Source organism: Panthera tigris, chromosome B1 (genome assembly GCF_018350195.1).
Source record: "Panthera tigris isolate Pti1 chromosome B1, P.tigris_Pti1_mat1.1, whole genome shotgun sequence".
Taxonomy (NCBI): domain Eukaryota; kingdom Metazoa; phylum Chordata; class Mammalia; order Carnivora; family Felidae; genus Panthera; species Panthera tigris.
The window spans coordinates 143,484,127-143,503,602 of NC_056663.1; the positions used below are offsets into that span (position 1 = coordinate 143,484,127).

The window sequence follows — 19,476 nt, forward strand, 5'->3', positions numbered from 1 at the left end:
AATATTTTATTTTTCAAATGTATAATGTATTCTACACTCAATTATGTCTGTAATATTTTACCTTTTTATTAAAACTACATATTTTAATACATTTCATCTTTTCTCAAAGGCTGTGGTATAATTGTGATTATCTTTAGCAACCAAAGTCTATTTCCAGAGATTTAAACTTGATATGGAGAAAAATGCCACGTTAAGTCCTTTGTACCTTATTTGGCGCTGAGGTTGAACTGGGGTATTGGTTTGTTCCAGGATCCAGAGGCTACTCCAAACTTTAAAGCAAAGCGAAACCCTTAGGCTGGTCTCAGCTGCTTGAGGAACCTCTGGATGGGGTCACTGGTTTGCTCTGCACAGGACAGTTTCTCACTGAGCTAGGCTGGAATATCTGGAAGAGAGGACTGAGGTATTTGCTGCATCCAGGCATTTGTTCTGGGTGGCAGGTGGGGAGAACCCTATTTCTTATGTCAGATTTCTGTTGGTAATCATTTCTCTGTAAGAATAAAGAGCAAATGGGTAGCTCCGGGTGCTTGATGATACCAAGATTTTGCTCTCAGTTACTTATCTCTCAGTGATAATAAGACCAATGACAAAGAAGACAAGGGCTGAGTTCATGGTGAGCAAAAGTGACCGTGACAACTGTGATTGTGGCACAGATTGGGATTGGATTCTTGGAAAGGTCTCCCAGGCTTGAATTCTTCTAAGCAGCCGGTAGAGAGCTTGAATGTAGACATACTGTGTTTGGATCTATCCTACTTTTCTCTATTGTCCACTGACTTTAATTTTTATACTCGGAAATAGTTTCCATCTCTATCATAGTACCTCCATAAAATCTAAGATTGTACCCAAACTTTCCATTAGAATGTCCATTATGAATTCAAAATTAAATAACTAAAATAAATAATGGGTAGCTAATGAGATTTTTTTTTTGGAAGTAAAAAGATATGACCTCAGTGTTTCTTCTTAGCATAATGCTGACCTCTCAAATGTGGGAAGATTCCAATTCAGAGGAAGGTTTGGAAACCTACATAAAAATATACATCAACACATAGAATATTCTTGAATACAAAGGAAATTCAAGTGACCATATCCTTGCGGACAATATAACACAAATAAAATTTCCATGAACATTTTAGCACAAACTGCGATTCATTTCTAGTTAACACATGGAAAGAAGCGATACTCAAATTCTAACTACTAGAGCTGAATGTGGTTTGAATATGTACACGTGCTTCAAAGTAGAGTTTGGTTTTGAGCTAGTAATTTTTATTCTAATTCACAATTTATGACTCTAAATTTCAGTTGTTTTTAATAAGAAATTAGGATAAAAGCTAAATTTCTGACACTTGGATCAGAAAATAGCTAAGAGTCATTCTTGTGTATATTCAGTAAGAAGCTATTCTAAAGCTGCTGCTTTACTTAGCTATTTCTTTAAATAAAAGCCTTTGGGCAGTAATCTACTCTCCTAATGACAGGAAAATATTCTAACCCTTTCTCCAATTCCTATTACAACTGGAAGAGTCACAGTTTTTTAATGATTTCACCAACATTTTGTATTTTAGAAATGCCGGCAACATTACTTTCTGTAAAATACAAAGCAACTTTAAAAATACTCAGCTAGTACTAGCATTTAGGTTTTGAAAGGATTCCTTTATAATGAAACAAAATGTTCAGAACAACTGTCAGCAACCAACCATTTAAAAATCAGATTTATGACCCCCCTTTTTTTTTGGTTTGCTTTTTAAACCTCTGCTGTTTTATATGAAAGTGCTCCTAGCCAAGAAGACGGAGGAGGAATGATGTACCGTACTGAAAACTACGACCTCATCAGAGGTCTTCTCAACTTGGCTCTGAACAACTTTAAAAGCCAACAGATCTGTACCATATGCTATTCTCAGGGTCAGTACTATGGGATGCCGTATAATCTTTTGTTATTATTGATAATAAAAGCACCCTGGATTGGATCCAAGGTGGACATGTGTTATAAATGAATTCTGCTTTATAGTAAAGTACATTTAAAGTATAATTCATTGTACTTACCATAAAGTACACACAACTAAAGGTACTCCTTTGAGCCAAAACTCTGATGCTGTCGAAGCAGTGTCCACATCCTACTACCATTGTTGAATGAGACTAATTTGACCTCATTTCGTAAGTCCTGTGGAATCTTTTTAAGCTTTTAACATCTTACAATAGTAAACTGGCACTAGTTTAGGTCTATAAAAACATAATTGTCACATATCACACAAAAACATGATAACTAGCACAAATTTCTGCAAATCTTTAAAACAAAGTCTTTGAATAACAACTAAATGTATAATGCTACAGAAGACCCAAAGAAGCACTCTAAATGATGGATATTTAATGATGGTAAACAAGAATTATTTTCTAAAAACCTGTACCAATGTTAATTTTAGGTAGAATATAACATGGAATTATTTCATGAAATATAGTCTCTTTCTATGCTCTCCTGACAACACTCCCAACAGAAAGCTTCCAGTCTATTTGCTGTTTCTTGGCTGATGAGACATTCATCTTTTAATTCCCTGATTGTCTTCCTCAACGATTTTTGGAAACGTTTTTCTCGGTCTAAAACATTCCGCAGACTTTTCTTGGTATCCTCTAGCTCGCTGATCACATGATCTAATTTATGCTTAAGTTTCTTTGGACTGTCCATTACACTGTAGCTATGTTCCTAAAAACATAAACACCAAGTTATTAAACTGGAGAGACAAGTAGTTAGATAAAAGTTTTTAGCTAGGCCTCAGCTGTTTCTTACGATGCTTAGGTATCTTTAAGTTGGTGATACTTAGAGGTTTAAAGAACACAGGAAGAGGATGGGGGTGGAAGCAGTATTTTGGGTGCCCAGAGACTTCCCCCTTTATCTAAGGCTAGGAATAACACGAGGGGTACAATATCTATTGATGGGAAGCACTGCTTATTGGGGTAAGTATTTGCTATGAACATGACACTCGTAATGACTATCCAGCTTTTGTTCCCCAGGCGTGGCGCTGCTAAGTTTAAGTTTTACCTACCCAAAAATCTTATGTTGTTAAACTTTTAACGATTTTATTTTATTTTGATAAATATCTCATTTTAAAGGTGATGACAAAAAAGGAGCACTGGAGCAGGTCCTCAGGTTGAGTGTTTTTATTTAGCGAGGACCTTGGTTTTGGGTTTTTAGAGACAGAATTTAAGCTCTTTCAATATTTATTATGGTTATGCTTAAGTTTGCTGGGTATACTTTTTTTCAATTGAAAATAGGGAAAGTAACACTAACAGATCTTAAAAAGGCACTATAAAATAATTTTGAAAAGCTGTTACTCACTATTAAAATTACTAAAGAGAACTTTTGCTTCTAGCCAGTATGACAGAGACTGAATTGATTCCTATCTAAAAAAACCGACATAGGGCCAAAAGACATAAAAAACATTATGAAGATAACAGAGATCAGGCAGGGAAGGCAGCAATCCTGGAGACATGCAAACTAAGAGGTGAACCCTATGACCGACTGCCCCAGCTTACTGTCTTGGGAGAGTGTGTATGCCTCAGTGCATGGAGGGGAAACCCAGGCAGAGCTTAGTAGATTGAGAAGATTGTGTGAAGCATCCAGGAAGACCAAGAGAGAACTCTGAAGATCCTTAGAGGCTCCCCTTCTAGTATTCAGTGCACACAGGCAGGAAACTGCTCAAGGCTGAAGAAAGAATGACCAGAGAAAACCAGGAGTGCCCTGTGCTCAGATGGCATAGCCACTTTTCCCACCCCTTCCAGATCAGAAAATTTCAAGATTCATGGGGCATTGAGGAGAGCATACAAAAGGGTCTTGCTCCAGCAGTGGAGAACAAATAGCCCTAAACTGAACATTTTCCTAGTCCTGCCTAATAAAACCTGAAAGGATCAAACTGTTTCCAAATAATTTTGTGGTACCCCAGAATAAAGCTCAAAAATACAAGACACAGAAATATCTAGCATCCAGCAAAGTAAAATTCACAATGTGTGGCACACAACATCTACCAAGTATGCAAAGAAGTAGGACAACATGAACCATAAACCAGTCAATGGGAAATAATCAAGAATTTATACAAAAGATGGAATTACCAGATAAAAGAATTAAGGTTATTAAAATAATATTCTATATGTTCAAGAAGTTAGGGAGAGAACTAAAGATATAAAAAAGAATCAAACAGAACACCTAGAGGTAAAATTTACAACGTGTTGAGGTGAAAAATACATTGGGGGGAATAGCATATTAGTGAAAGTGAAGATACAGCAATATGAACCATCCAGAACAGACTACAGAGAGAAAAGGGAGTATTGAAAAACAAACCCAGAAAAAAACAAAAAATTAGCAGAGCATCAGTGAGTGGTAGCATGACTCAGCTAACCTAATATACATGTAATCAGGATCCGTGAAGCAATGGAAAGAAAAGTTGAGGTAGAATGAAATATCTGAAGACTCCATGAGTCTTCAAAATCTTTCCAAATTTGATGAAAACTATAAACCCACCGATAAAGAAGCTCAAAAATCCCAAGCATGAGAAATATGAAAACTGAACTACATATATAATTGAATTATTCAAACCACTGGGAAAGAAAGATTCTTAAAAGCCAAAAAAAAAAAAAAGAAAGACATGTTAGAGGATACAGAATGTATAGAGGATATAGATGACAGATTTTTCATTAGAAACGCAGCCTATGAGAATACAGTGGAACAAAATCTCTGAAGAACTAAAAACAAATAAAAAAAATCTCCAAAACTATCAATCTAGGATTTGATACCCAATGAAAAAATCTTTCAAACACGAAGACTAAATAATGACTTCTTTCAGAAATATAAAAGCTGAAAGAATTCATCCCCAGCAAAGCTGCTTTATAAGAAATGTTAAAATGCTTCAGACAGAATGATGCCAGATGGAAATATGGACTTATGCAAAGGAATGAAAAGCCCTGGCAATGGCCACTACGCAGGTAATGTATACAGATTTTTTCTTATTATTTATATCTCTTTAAAAGATAATTTATTGTTAAAAAATAGATAATTTATTGTTAAAAAACAAAGAACAAATGGAACACGTAGGAAACCAAACAGGATCAATACACTAAGTGTAAATGGTCTAAATAACTCAATTAAAAGGCTGAAATGACCAGATAAGATTAAAAAATCAAGACCCAACAGTATAAGCTCCCTAAAAAAAACATGTACTTCAAAAAGTCCCAAATAGGTTTAAAGTAAAAGAGTAGAAAAAGATACAGATCTTCCTCCACTTATGATGGGTCTCACAAGACCTATTTTATAATAAAGTATTGAGTATCTCATGTCATTTATTGAATACTGTATTGGAAGTGAAAAATACAATGGTTGTATGGGCATAGAATGGTTGCAAGTGTGTTGGTTGTTCACCCTTGTGACTGCATGGCTGACTGGTAGCCATGTACAGCTACCATGACTGGTAGCAAGCTACAAGCTAGTAGCTTGCTGCTACTGTCCAGCATCACAAAAGAGTATAGTACTCCATATCGCTGGCCCAGGAAAAGACGAAAATTAGAAACTTAAAATATGGCTTCTACTGAATGCTTTATTCATTTTGCACTATTGGAAAGCTGAAAAATCATGAGTTGAATCATCATAAGTTGGGGACCATCTGTACACCCATATAACACTAAAGAAAAAGGAAACTAGAGTGGGTATACTGCTATCAGAAAAATAGATTTCAGACTAAAGAACATTACCAGGGAAGGTCATTTCCTAATAATAAAGGGGTTAAATTAACAAGACAAAACAATCCTAGATATTAGCACTCAATCACAGTGCTGCAAAATGTAATGAATAAAAACTGACAACTTCAAGGAGAATTAGACAAATACATAGTTACACCAGAAAATTAAACTCCTCTCTCAATAACAGACAGAACAAGTAGACAGAAATTTAGTAAGGATAAAATCTTGAACAACAGTCTTGATATTTCTAAAACATTCTAGGTAACATCAGCAGAATGCACATTCTTTGCAAATGCACACAGAACATTTGCCAAGACAGGCTATATTAGAGACTATAAATCTCAATAAATTTAAAAACATCTCAAGGAATTTCAAGCCATACAATGTATATTCTCTGACTACCACAGAATTAAATTAGACACATTAATAGAAAGACATCTGGAAAATTCCCCAGTATTTGGAAACTACATGGCACACACACACTTCTAAATAACTCATGGGTCAAAGAACAAATAACAATGGAATTTGAAAGTATTCTGAACTAAATGAAAATGAAAACATTTATGGAGTGTTGCTAAAGCAATACCTAGGGAGAAATTAATACCACTAAATGCCTACATTATAAAGGAATGTCTCAAGTCAATGACCTTAGCTTTCATTTTAAGAAACTAGAAAAAGAGCAAATTTTACTGGAATAAAAAGAAAAAGCAAATAGTAAAGATGAATGGAAATCACTGAGGTAGAAAACAAAAACAAAAAAAGTGAGAAAATCAATGGAAGCTAGTTAACAAGATCAATAAAATTGACAAATCTCTAGGTAGACTGATCAGCAATAAAAAAGAACAGAAACAAATTGCCAATATCAGAAATGGGAGAGATGATATCACTACAAATTCTACATATATTAAAAAGGACAGTAAGCCAATATTATGAACAATTTTAAGCTGTTAAACTTGACAACTGAGATAAAATGGGACAAATCCCTTGGAAGATACAAGCTACCAAAAAAAACCCTTACCTACAAAATCACACACCCTGATAGTTTAACTGGAGTATTCTACCAAATACTTATGGAAGAAATAACATCAAATCTATACAAACTCTTTCAGAAAATCAAAAAAGGAGGCAATATTTTCCAACTTTTTCATTAAGGTCAGCATTATTCTGATTCTAAACCAGACAAAAATATTACAAGGAAAGAAAACTACAGGTCAATATCCCTACTGAACATACAAGAAAAGATTCTACACAAAATTTTAATAAATCCAATTCAACAATATATAAGAGGATAACACACCATGAAGAAGTTGAGTTTATTCTGAGGTTGGTTTAATATTCAAACATCAATTGATATAACTAATCATTTTTCCCAAACTAAAAAAGAAAAACCATAGAAAACCTCAATAGACACAGAAAAAGTGTTTGACAAAACTCACATTCATTTCTGATAAAAAAACTTTCAGCAAACTAGGAACAGAAAGGCACTTCCTCAACCTGATAAAAGCATTTATGAAAAACCTACAGTTAACATCATATTCAGTGGTGAAAGACTGAATGTCTTCTTCCTAAAATCAGGAGCAAAGCATGGAGATCAGCTCTCAGTGTTCTCTATTCAGCAAAGCCCTGGAGGTTCAAAGCAGTCCAATAAATATTGCAGGAAAGAAATGAGGCATCCATATTAGAAAGGAAAAATTAAAACTATCTTTAATGACAGACAACATGATTATGTAGAAAATATAACAGCCTTTACAAAAAAGCATAATTAATATATGAGTTTACAAGTTTGCCAAGTACAAAATCAGCATACAAAAATCAACTTCCATATACTATCAGTAAGCCAAACAAAACAACACCATTTGTAATAGCATCCAAACACATATAATACTTAGGGATAAATCTGACAAAATGAAAGACCTATACACTGAAAACTACAAAACATTGTTGAGAGAAGTTAAAGACCTGAATAAATGCAGAGATATAATGAGTTCACAGGTTCAAAGACTTAAAACAGTTTCATTAAGATGTCAATTCTTCTCAAATGAATCTGTACATACAACACAACCCAGCTAAAATTCCAGTAGGCATTTTTGCAGAAATTGTTACAAAATGATTCTAGGGGCACCTGGGTGGCTCAGTCAGTTAAGTGGCTGACTGATCTTGATCATGACTGGTCATGATCTTGCAGTTCATGAGTTCAAGCCCTGTGTCGGGCTCTGTGCTGAAAGCTCAGAGCCTGGAGCCTGCTTCGGATTCTGTGTCTGCCTCTCTCTCTCTGCCCCTCCCCTGCTTGCACTCTGTCTTTCTCAAAAATAAATAAACATTAAAAAAAGAAAAGATTCTAAAAATTCATATGAAAATGCAAAAGATCTAGAATATTCAAAACAACTTTGAAAATTAACAAAGTTGGAAGACAAACACTGCCCTATTTCAAGTATTACTATGAAGCGATGGTAATCAAGAAAGTAAAACAGACCTGGATTCTAGGTGTGGCTCTAATATGAGTATGCAATGAGATGAATAAATAATGCAAGCTTGAAAACTCTGTATGTATGACTGTTCTTTAAGAAAACCTAAAGATGTGACTATATTTTTTATTAGATGTTTCCATGTAGAAAATATAGTACTCAAAGGGATTATTGCATTTTCTTGGTAAAAAATAGCTCTATGAAAGCACTCTTTGAACTAAATATGCAACCAAAGGATTAACTACCTGTATATTAGTATCCCATATATAAAAATTATAATGGCCCTGGAAAACACTATTTTTGGGCATTTTATATATTTCTATAACATATATATACACAAATACATATACACATATATACATGTACGTACATATAATTATGTATACGTAATATATAACATAATATATAATCTATATAATTATGTATATATAATATATAACATAATACATATATAATATATATATAACATATATATATTAATGTCAGGGCACCTGGGTGGCATAGTTAGTTAAGCTTAGGTCATGATCTCATGGTTTGTGGGGCTGAGCCCCACTTCTAGCTCCACACTGACAGCATGGCATCTGCTTGGGATTCTCTCCCTCCCTCTCTCTGCCCCTCCCCCGTTCATGCACGTGTACGTGCCCACTTGGGTAGGCTCTCTCTCAAAATAAGTAAACTTAAAAAAACCCTCAAACGCCTAAACCTCTAGTTTAATCCTAATTGAGAAGACGTATTACCTTAAAAATATCAACATTAGTTCAGTAAGTAATTTTACTTACAAAAGTGAACTGAGATTGGAATTCTTCAGTACATGAGGAAGCACCAACAAGCTGGTGATTGTGGTTTGTGACTGGAAGGGTTTTGAGGGTGAAGTTTTTTCTAGAATGAAGTTTTTCTTTTTTCCCCTGTTAAGAAGAGTTAATAAAAATCATTGTAGATACTTCTGTCCTTTCTTACATTTTTATTCCTTCTATACTTTGTGTAGTGGAATTAATATTTCTTTTCATGAAATTGCTTTAAAAACTCGGTAAATTTTAAATTTCTCTGAGATTAAAGGAACTTCCTGAAAATAACTCTGACGTTCATCTAGAAACACAAATTTTCCTAAAAAAAAAAAGAGAGTGGTATTGAGAAAGAATACGTTCTACCACTTGTTAAAGATATATTACCCAATAACAACAGTTAAAATAGTGTGCTACTCTCCTAAGATGAGACAGAAAAATCTGTAAATAGATCAAGTGTATAAAAGGTGTTAGGATAAAAAATGGCATTCTAAATAAGTGGAAAAAGGCTATAAATCAGGTAAAAATGAATTAATAAAAATAGTTACATCCTTTATATATAATAAATCATGATGAAAGTTTAGTACTGAAAATTTATGTACAAATGAAAACCCTTAGGAACTAGAAAAAATCAGGGAATATTTATATAATCTTAAGGTGGGGAAGGCTAAAGTCAGACAATTCAATAAAAAATATACAACATACTATTTAAAAAAGAAGTCTGAACTTCAAACAAAACAAAAAATACCAAACCAATGTGATAATTAAACTAAAGACAAATGACAAAAAGTAACTATAACACATGGGGCACCTGGGTGGCTCAGTCGGTTAAGTGTCTGACCAGCTCAGGTCATGATCTTGTGGTTCGTGAGTTCAAGCCCTGCATCAGGCTCTGTGCTAATGGTTCAGAGCCCGGAGCCTGCTTTGGATTCGTGTCTCCCTCTCTCTGCCCCTCCCCTGCTCACACACACTTTCTCTCTCAAAAACAAACATTAAAAAATAAATAAAATTATAAAAAAAAATAACTGCAACACAGATGGCAGTTAAATGATTCGTATCTTCAATGTACAGTGTTTTTACATGTAGTTTAAAAAAGATGAGGGGCGCCTGGGTGGCTCGGTCGGTTAAGCGTCCGACTTCGGCTCAGGTCATGATCTCACGGTCCGTGGGTTCGAGCCCTGCGTCGGGCTATGAGCTGACAGCTCAGAGCCTGGAGCCTGTTTCAGATTCTGTGTCTCCCTCTCTCTGTGACCCTCCCCCGTTCATGCTCTGTCTCTCTCTGTCTCAAAAATAAATAAACGTTAAAAAAATTAAAAAAAAAAAAAGATGAAAATAGCAGAGGACCCAAATAAGTAACTCACAAAAAATACAAACGTCTAATAAACATATGGAAAAATGTGGAGACTCACCAATATTCAAAAATAAAACAATGAAATACCACTTTTGCCTATCAATTTTAACAAAGGTTTAAAAACACAACTTACACTGAGGATTAGGGTGGATGGACACTTTCATGCATAGCTACTGGGAAGAAGATTGGTACAAGCTTTCTGGTGGGGCTTTGGGGATCTGATTCAAAAGCAAAGGCTTTAAAAACGTGTATAATCTTTGATCTAACAATTTTATTTCCAGGAATTTGGTTTGAGGAAATAAGGATAAGTACAAAGATTTGGCTAGAATTATGTTCATCACAGTGTTAATTTAAAATAGTAAAAGATGATAACCTATATACAATAGTGATTGGGTTACATAAACCACTGTTCGTACATAAAATCAATTGCTACATGGTCACTAAAATGTTCCATAAAACCAATACCACCAGGTACTGACAAGGATATAGAACCAGAGGAACACTTACATGCAGATGGTGAGACTACAAATTGGCAAAACCACTTTGGAAAAACTACAGCAGTATCAGCTCAAGCTGAACACACACATCCCTAGGACCCAGTAGTTCCACTTTTAAGAGAACTGTACATATACTCTGCAGAAATGTGAACCTAAGTGCACCAAAAGACATGGACAAAAACATTCATAGTTGCACCATTCATAATAGCTCCAAAGTGAAAACAACCTAAATGTTTGTCAACAGTAGAATGGTGAAAGTTTATTTAAACAATAGAATACTATATTGCAGAGAAAATGAATGGACTATTACCACATACTACAACATGGATGAATCACACAAACAAAATGCTGAGCTAAACAAGTTCAGAGTACATACTGTCTGAGTTCATTTATATAACTGATGGTGACAGAAGTCAGGATAGTGGTTACCTTTGGGGCTGTAGTGACTGCCAAAGAGTATGAAGAGGTTTCTGGGTGCTGATACTATTTTATATCTTGGTATGAAGAGAGTTACATGAGTATATTCACTTTATGACAACTTATTGCTCAGTACGCTTACGATGTGTGCGCTTTTCCATATAGATACTATATTTCAGTAAATTTAGTTTATTTATTTATTTTTTTAAATTTTTAACGTTTATTTATTTTTGAGACAGAGAGAGACAGACCATGAATGGGGGAGGGTCAGAGAGAGAGGGAGACACAGAATCGGAAGCAGGCTCCAGGCTCTGAGCTGTCAGCACAGAGCCCGACGTGGGGCTCGAACTCACAGACCGTGAGATCATGACCTGAGCCGAAATCGGACGCTTAACCGACCAAGCCACCCAGGCGCCCCACAGTAAATTTAGTTTAAAAAATTGATGTTCTACACAGGTTTCTCTTAAAAATATGATCCATAGATCTGCAAGACAATTGTGTGGGGTGCCTGTTAAAAAATGCAGCCTTCTTAGGGGCTCCTGGATGGCTCAGTTGTTTAAGCATCCAACTCTTGATTTTGGCTCAGTGTATGATCATGTGGTTAGTGAGTTCGAGCCCCGCATTGGGTACCACACTGACAATGTGGAACCTGCTTGGGATTCTCTTGTCTCTCTCTCTCCCTCTCTGCCCTTTCCCCGCTTGTGCTTTCTCTGTGTCTCAAAATAAATAAACTTAAAAAAAAAGTGCAGGTTTCTGGACTCCAGCACAAACTCAGTGAGTCAAATTCTCTGGGCCACATGATTCTCCATTTTAAACAAGCTCCCTGGATAATTCTTACATAGGCTAAAGTTTGAGAGCCATTGTTGTGGAAAAATATTTAGCATCATGGAAAGTAGTAGTTAACAGTGGACTCTAGGAGCACCTGGGTGGCTTCAGTCAGTTAAGAGTCTGACTCTTGATTTTGGTTCAGGTCGTGATCTTCTCCTAGTCGTGGGATTGAGCCCTACATCAGGCTCTGTGCTGGGCATGGCACCTACTTAAGATTCTCTCTCTTTCCCTCTGTCCCTCCCCTTGCTCATGCACTCTCTCTCTAAAAAACAAAACAAAAACAAAAACAAAAAACAGTGGACTCTGAAGCCAAAATGCCTGGGCTCAAATCCAGCCTCTGCCATTGAACAGCTGTGTGACAACGAGGAAGATATAGCAGCTCTCTGGACCTAGGTGTCCTCAAGTAGTAAAATGAGAATAACAATAGTATTTTTTTCACGTGGGTGTTATGAGGATTAAATGAGTTTATATGCAAAGTGCCCAGAATAGTGCCTGGCACATAGTAAACACTATATAAATGTTGAGATGAAATGAATGGGGAGGGTGGAAGGGAATGAGATGGAAGCAAATTAAGAAAAGGATATACAGGTGATCCGTGAACAATGCAGGGTTAGGGACACCAACCTCCCTGCACAGTTGAAAATCTGTGTATAACTTTTGACTCTCCCAAAACTTAACTGCCAATAGCCTAATGTTTGTTGATTGGAAGCCTTACCGTTAACACAGTTGATTAACACATATTTTGTACATGTATTATATACCATATTCTTACAATAAACTAGAGAAAATATTATTAAAATCCTAAGGAAGAGAAAATACATTTAAAGTACTGTGCTGTATATTTATTAAAAAATATCTGTATGTAAGTAGACCCATGCATTCAAATTCTGTTTTCAAGGATCATATGTACAGCGTAATTATAATTTTGTAAGAATATATAAATATAGGTGAATATATATACAAACATACACATACAAATGACTGGAAAAATACACATTGAAGTGTTAAAAGCATTATCTCTGGATTATGTGATTATTGATAATTTTTATTTTCTTTTTGCTTGTGTCATCTAATTTCCTATAATGAAAAATTTCTTTTGTTATAGGACAGAGTTTTTGAAAGTTAGTAACTTATGGTTTGATTTTATTATGCCCACATTTCTTAAGGTTCTCAACATTAATGCTGGATGAGACCTTGCTATAAGGAAAGAAATCCTTTATAACCAATTGCACAAGATATTATAAATTTATTAACATGGGAGAGAGTGAGGCAGTCTCTACTTGCTCACTCAGGCACTGGAAAATGACCAAGACCATCTCGAAGCAGGTACACTTCCAGATTACCTATCTTCCTTGTCTTATGATACAGTTATATAAATTGAGAATATTGTAAGTTGAAAAGGCATTTGATACACCCAACCAACTGAACATAATGGTTTAGACTACCCTACCTTAAACATACTCAGAACACTTACATTAGCCGATAGTTAGGCAAAGTCATTTAACGCAAAGCCTATTTTATAACGGAGTGTTGATATCTCATGTAATTTATTAAGTACTGTTCTGAAACCGAAAAACAGACTGGTTGTGTGGGTACAGAATGATTGTCAGTGTATCAGTTGTTCACCCTCGTGACCATGTGGCTGCAGCTTACTCCCACTGCCCAGCATCACGGGAATATGGTATTGCATACTCCCATGCGCGCTGTATTGCGTATCGCTAGCCTAGGAAAAGATGAAACTTAAAAATTCAAAGTATGGTTTCTATTGAATGTGTATTGCTTTCGCACTGTAGTAAAGTTGAAAAATCAGAAGTCAAAGGCCATCTGTATTTCCCTTGTTTCCAACTGTCAGGAAGGAGATATCTTTCAATGGAGGTTCATTACTATTGTTCTGGGAACTGAAAGGTTCTCTCTGAATTTTCTACACTGGAATCAGTTACTCTATGGTGTCTAGAAACACTTTGCCATATTTTAACTCAAGAGAGATACTGAGGGTGAGGCAGTCAACCCGTGGCACTAATATCACTGAGAAAAAAACACAAAATTCAACTAGACTTTATTTATACAATCTTTTTATTTTCTTTTTCTTACCTCTTCTCTCCTTTCATTCTCCCGTTCTCCTCTCTTTTGCTTTTCTTCCTTTTAGTTTTACCTAGGCTTTAAGCTTGAATGTATGTGGCTCTAAAAGTATACTTTGGTCCTATTACTTTGGCTCTATACTTTGGCTCTGCTCTTGACTTTTGCTCCAGTGTGAAGAGGACTGGCAACTTGTAACTTCAATTCAACCCTCTTATTTTCCTCCTTTTTTAGATATAAATCCTGAGTTATGTCAACTCCTAAAATCAGTCCCCTTCACCAAATATTTGTAATATGTCAATATTTCTGAGTGGATACTGGTAAAATACTCCTACTACATATTATAAAACCTGAAGCAGTCACTTCCAAATTTAGAAACTCAAAAAATGGACTTCAAACGAATAAGCAAACAATCACAATGTTAGCCTGAATGGTGACGGTTCTTCAGCAGTACCATAAAAAATGAGTAACGATGCTAAGCAGTGTCTCGTATACAAACCTGTAAGTGAGATGAGGGATCAAAGATAGAAGGTATGACTCCAGGTTTCAGTTTAATATTTGGAGCACTTCTGTCAAAATCTGTCTTCTTAAAGTGCCTTGAACACAACACGTCTCCTTTTTTAGGCTCCCAGATGCCTGCAGCATTCACATCAAGTCTTTTCATGGCTAATACCCATTTTCTTTTGACGTTTTCATCTGTGGGGAATCTAGAAAAAAACATACAAACAGTATCCTAATATTAAGCACTGTCAATATATACTTGAACTAAGGTTGTGACTAAATTGGTTCACTGAGAAGTTTGTTACTACTCTTGGGAAATGGACTATTCAGGAAGCCATCATGAATCAAGCTTTCAGAACTTTCAGTTTTAATAGATTTTTCCACCAGTCACGCTGCAAACATATGGCCCTCATTTCAATTTTTCTCATATCATAAAGAAGAAAAGTTTCAAGGGATACTTCAACCTTACATTAAGATCCACAACTGGGGGGTTTTCCTTCATCTATCTATGATAATACCATTTGGGACTTTTCCTATGTGAAGCCATACCCAGAACTGATCCCAGATGAACAGAGTACCTCATACTTTCATTCTTCTGGCAGCATCAGAAAGTTGCTTTGTACAGCACTTAACACACAACAGGTCTATAAATGCTTAGTGAATGAAGGCAGACAACAGCTGCAGAGTTTGGGGTTCTAGAGAAAAGAACTGTTTTGAGAGATCTGGAAACCAATAACCATATCTTCTGTAATTTTCCAAGCTGATTCAAATCTTTTTTTTTTGGAATAAGGTGGGGTATACATACTCATTTTTTATTTCCTCATACCTAGCAAAGTACTTATCAGATCTTTCTCTAGCACATAGCACAGTGCCTGGCACAAAAGCAGCAAAATAAACTTCTAGCAAATGAATAATTATTAAAATTAAGATCATCTTGACTTACCTGTAATACTGTTAAAGAACCCTTGGTCTGAACTTGTAATTTACATTTTTTCTCTACAGCATAAGTTTGATCTATTTCTAAATAGAAAGGACAATATATTTGGGCAAAGATCCTTCCTTCAGATTGTAAACTCCATATAAACAAAACAATTTCTTTGAAGCTATGTTAAAACACAAAGTAACAATATTAACAAAAATGAGCTTGATATTTTTGTTTACTAGCCTTTGATACCTTGACAGGAATCTTAAACTTTTAAACTAAGTTATAAAAACGTAAATGTATCACTTCAAATTCACTTAAAAAGCTATTTATTTAAAAAAAGCTTTGGGAACTAAAGGTCAAAACTGAAAAATTAAGTATAACTGTCTTTGGCTTTTTTAACAGAAGTACTTGGCTTAACTATGGCAAAATCTTACACGTGAAACGTCAGTCCTTTTAACTTGGAATTTGGCAAACAGCGGGAAGCACATCCAATGGCCGAGCAACATTTCACCATGATTTTAGCAACTCATAACAGAACTGAAAGAAAATTAAAACGGTAAGAGTTAGCAATTTCAAAGCTAAGGAGAACATGTTTACTTTTCCCAGCGTGTTTTGGGTGACGTGAAATCATGCTAGAAAGCCAAAGGCAAATATTTTCTTCCAACACTAACAGCTCTAAAAATTTTCCAGGGGCTTGCCTCTTCAGAAGGCCAATCATTTTTTTCACTGCGCACCCCGAAGCGTCTGACCCAGTCTTGCAGGCTTGTACATTTCCCTTCCGCCTTTTTACAGGCACCATGCCACAAGGCCTTTGCACACGAACTCCTACTCATCTTTTTAGCTCACGTGTTGCTTCCCCAGGGAAACCTTCCTTGGCACCCAGATTAATCCGATCCCCTCCAGCATTAACTCTCATAGAACACACACTTCTTCCTAGCACTTCTCAAAGCTGTAATCTTAATTTATGTCAGTGATTCATTCTGTGATCAATGTCTTTCTCCTTTACCAGTCTGTGAGATCCAAGAGGGCATGGTGGGGAGTGTACTTTTTCTCACTTTTTGTCCCCATGCTTAGCTGGTGACTGGCATACAGGAAACGTCAATGCATATTTTGAAGGAATGAAGAGCGACTAAAAGCAGCAGCTGCAGAAGCAGAGCGCGCCCGTACCCGCTCTGAGCCCGGAGGCCTGGCGGAGCTCCGCCCCTTTCTCGAGGCACCAGGCCGCTGCAACGGGAGAGGGAGGGGCCGCCCTGTCACAGGTGCGGATGCGGCCGGAGAGCGTCCCTTTCTCAGGGGCCACCCGGCGTCTCCGCGCCGCTGCGGTCCATCTCGCCCCGAACCACGCCCAGGGCTTGGGCGAGTAGCGATGGGGACTGGGGGGGTGGAAAGAAGAGGCAACCTAAGTTATTACCGTTAGCAGCGAAGTCAGCAACTGACGTCGACAGCAGAGATTGCGTTTTCCTTCACTTCCGCCCCGTCGCCCCGGGAACCGGAAATCCGGCTGCCCCGGGTCACGTGCTGAGCCGCCATATCAGCTCGGCTGGCTGCTGTGACCGAGAGGGGGTGCGCTAGTGACGCTACTTCTCTGGGCGTGGTTTTCATCCTGGGGGAAGGGTCCGTGGAGTTTGAGGGGAGATGGAGGAGATGGCGGCCTCGGCGCGGGAAGATGGCGCCCGCGGCCAAAAGCAAGGGCGGCGGGGCTGCAAACACTATGACAGAGGATGTCTCCTGAAGGTGATGACTTCAATGGGCTCTTCCCATACAGGCTGCCGCCGGGTCGGGCGGGGGCGGAGTGGGCCAGGCGATTAGGCTTGGGCTGAAGTTAGAGGCTAAGCTGTTTGTCAGGATCCCTCCTCCACCTCGAACTGGGTTCCCGCTGTAGAGAACGTTTTGGCAGGGCGACCACAGGCCGCACCCGTACTCTTGTCATACAAAGTAAGTGCTACTGGAAGCACTGGAATAAGCACTTACTGGAGTAAGTGCTACTGGAAGTAGACTGAGGCAGCGTCGGGCCTGGGCCGGCTTTTCCCCAGGATGACTTTCAGGTGTGTGATGAAGTAATGAAAGAGGAGTAAGCGAGTGGAGAATCGGAATACGATTTCAGCTCCTGTAGTAACAGTTTTACCGCTCGCCAGCTTCATTTTAGAGTCAGGGAGTGAACCTAAGGCTGCCGAGGAGAAAATGCTTTTGTGACATGGAAAGCCAGCCGTGTGATTGCCACTAAATAGGAGATTACGTGTAGGAAAGTGCCTACTATACATATATTCTTGTTTTTGCCGTTTACTTTGAGGAAAATTGCTGGTTACTCTAGAACTTTTTAAATTGGCACCCGCTCAGAGTTTCCTGATTTTGTTGTTGCAAGAAGCAGTTTGAAGATTTTACTTAAGAAAGCGTGAGCTTTGGAGTCCCACAGCCCTACCCACAAGTCATAGCGCTGCCCCTTGATAGCTCAGTGCTTTTGAGCAGGTGCTCCATTTGTACAGTAGGGCTGATAGAGTTACTGTTTCATAAAAAAGTATGAGGCCTGTAAAGACCACTTAAAGCCTTCTTTTAGGCCAGGCTTGGTGAAGTTCCTCCACAGCACTGGATGAAGCTTTTTCAAAGTCATTCACCAGGTGTTGTGTAAACAAATTGAAGGCTGTCCTTATGATTCCATTTCCACTCACTGATACGTTGTTACTGTTTGAAACTTGATGATTAGAACTGAATTCAACATTTTGGCCTTTTCCCCCAAGAAACTACATAAATATGTCTGAGTTTCATAGAGTTTACGTACTTGACCCTGAGTATCAAATACTTTTTGCCCGCTCTTGCTCCTTCCTTAAATACTAGAAGCCAAGTGAAGAGTTTTAAGGAGGAAGTAATCAACTAAATCAAATGCTGTTGTTTAAGTAAGATAAGAACTGAAAATTGAACTTTAAATTGGATGAGGAGGTCCCTGGTGATCTTGACAAGAGAAGTTTCAGTGGAGAGATTGGGACAGAGCCTGATTGGAGTGGGTGAGAGAGAGAGAGTAGTTAAACTGGAAATCTTAAATTTTTTTTAAATGTTTATTTATTTCTGAGACAGAGACAGAGCATGAGTGGGGGAGGAGCAGAGAGAGAGGGAGACAGAATCAGAAGCAGGCTCCAGGCTCCGAGCTGTCAGCACAGAGCCCAATGCTGGGCTCAAACCCACAAACCGTGAGATCATGACCTGAGCCGAAGTTGGTCGCTCAACTGACTGAGCCACCCAGGTGCCCCTGGAAATAGTCTTTATAGACAATTCTTGGAGTTTTGTTGCGAAAGAGCGCAAAAAAACAAACCACCACCAAAAAAAAAAAAAAACCAAAATCCAAAAACAACAACTCTGGTTGCTGTGAGATTTAGAATCATGAGATTTTTTTTTTTTTAATCTTTAAAATGGGAGGTATTGCAGCATGTTTTTGTACTCTTGGAAATGACTCAGTAAAGTGAGAACATTTTTAATGCAGGAGGGAAAGAGAAAACTGTAGGAGCACTTACTGCCCTTGAGTAATCAAAGAAAAGATGGGATCCAGTGCACAAGTGGAGGAGTTGGCCTTACGTAAAAACATGGAACAGAGGACAGAGTATTAGGTACATTTGCAAGTAGGTTGGTTGATAGAGTTTGTGGTAGGATGTTTTCTTTTGATTATTTCTATTTTCGTAGTGAAGTAAGCAAGGTATCAGCAGAGTGTAAGGGTGGAGGAAAAGCTGTAAAGAAAGAGATGTGAAATAATCACCCAGATTTTAGGTCCTAGATTGTAGAAGAATGAGGGAGTCAACTAGGGAAGTATAGTAAAAACTCATATTTTATTAGTGATTTTGACTTAGAAGTGAGACCAGTGTTCCCTTTTCTTCAGCTATATCTAGCTGTTCCTATACAGGAGAGAATTGGATTTAACCAGACTTGGGGTTTTGGT

General features: G+C 37.4%; 2 protein-coding genes across 7 annotated transcripts in view; one reads left to right on the forward strand and one right to left on the reverse strand.

Annotated features, from left to right (window-relative positions):
• On the reverse strand, nt 1-17,073 carry THAP6 (THAP domain containing 6). 5 transcript variants are annotated; one of them, XM_007086945.3, is made up of 5 exons: nt 16,966-17,073; nt 15,989-16,091; nt 14,628-14,835; nt 8,957-9,082; nt 1-2,689 (listed from the first exon to the last, which is right to left on the reverse strand). In XM_007086945.3, exons 2-5 carry the CDS (start codon nt 16,066-16,068, stop codon nt 2,435-2,437), a joined length of 669 nt encoding a protein of 222 aa, XP_007087007.1. In that variant the 5' UTR covers nt 16,069-16,091; nt 16,966-17,073; the 3' UTR covers nt 1-2,434. The 5 variants fall into 5 exon arrangements, with proteins under 5 accessions (XP_007087007.1, XP_042840312.1, XP_007087009.1 ...); XM_042984378.1 differs by lacking the exon at nt 16,966-17,073 and adding an exon at nt 16,722-16,796; XM_007086947.3 differs by lacking the exon at nt 16,966-17,073 and adding an exon at nt 16,610-16,714.
• Nucleotides 16,948-19,476, forward strand: part of RCHY1 (ring finger and CHY zinc finger domain containing 1) — a 21,938-nt gene continuing 19,409 nt past the window's right edge. For both annotated transcript variants that reach the window (XR_445674.3, XM_007086948.3), the window contains exon 1: nt 16,948-17,288. Coding sequence is in view for 1 of the 2 variants with exons in the window: in XM_007086948.3 (XP_007087010.1) it covers nt 17,190-17,288 (99 nt within the window). In the remaining variant the exon portion in view is untranslated. The remainder of the gene's footprint in view (nt 17,289-19,476) is intronic.

Bases quoted from the DNA above. Each gene is read 5' to 3' on its own strand.
- THAP6 (XM_007086945.3), bottom strand. From the start codon at position 16,068: ATGGTGAAATGTTGCTCGGCCATTGGATGTGCTTCCCGCTGTTTGCCA. The intron at 9,083-14,627 runs GTTTGTATACGA...TCTTCTTAACAG, and splicing joins ATCCCTCATCTCACTTACAG to GGGAAAAAAGAAAAACTTCA. The intron at 2,690-8,956 runs GTAAGTAAAATT...TTATGTTTTTAG, and splicing joins TCCAATCTCAGTTCACTTTT to GAACATAGCTACAGTGTAAT.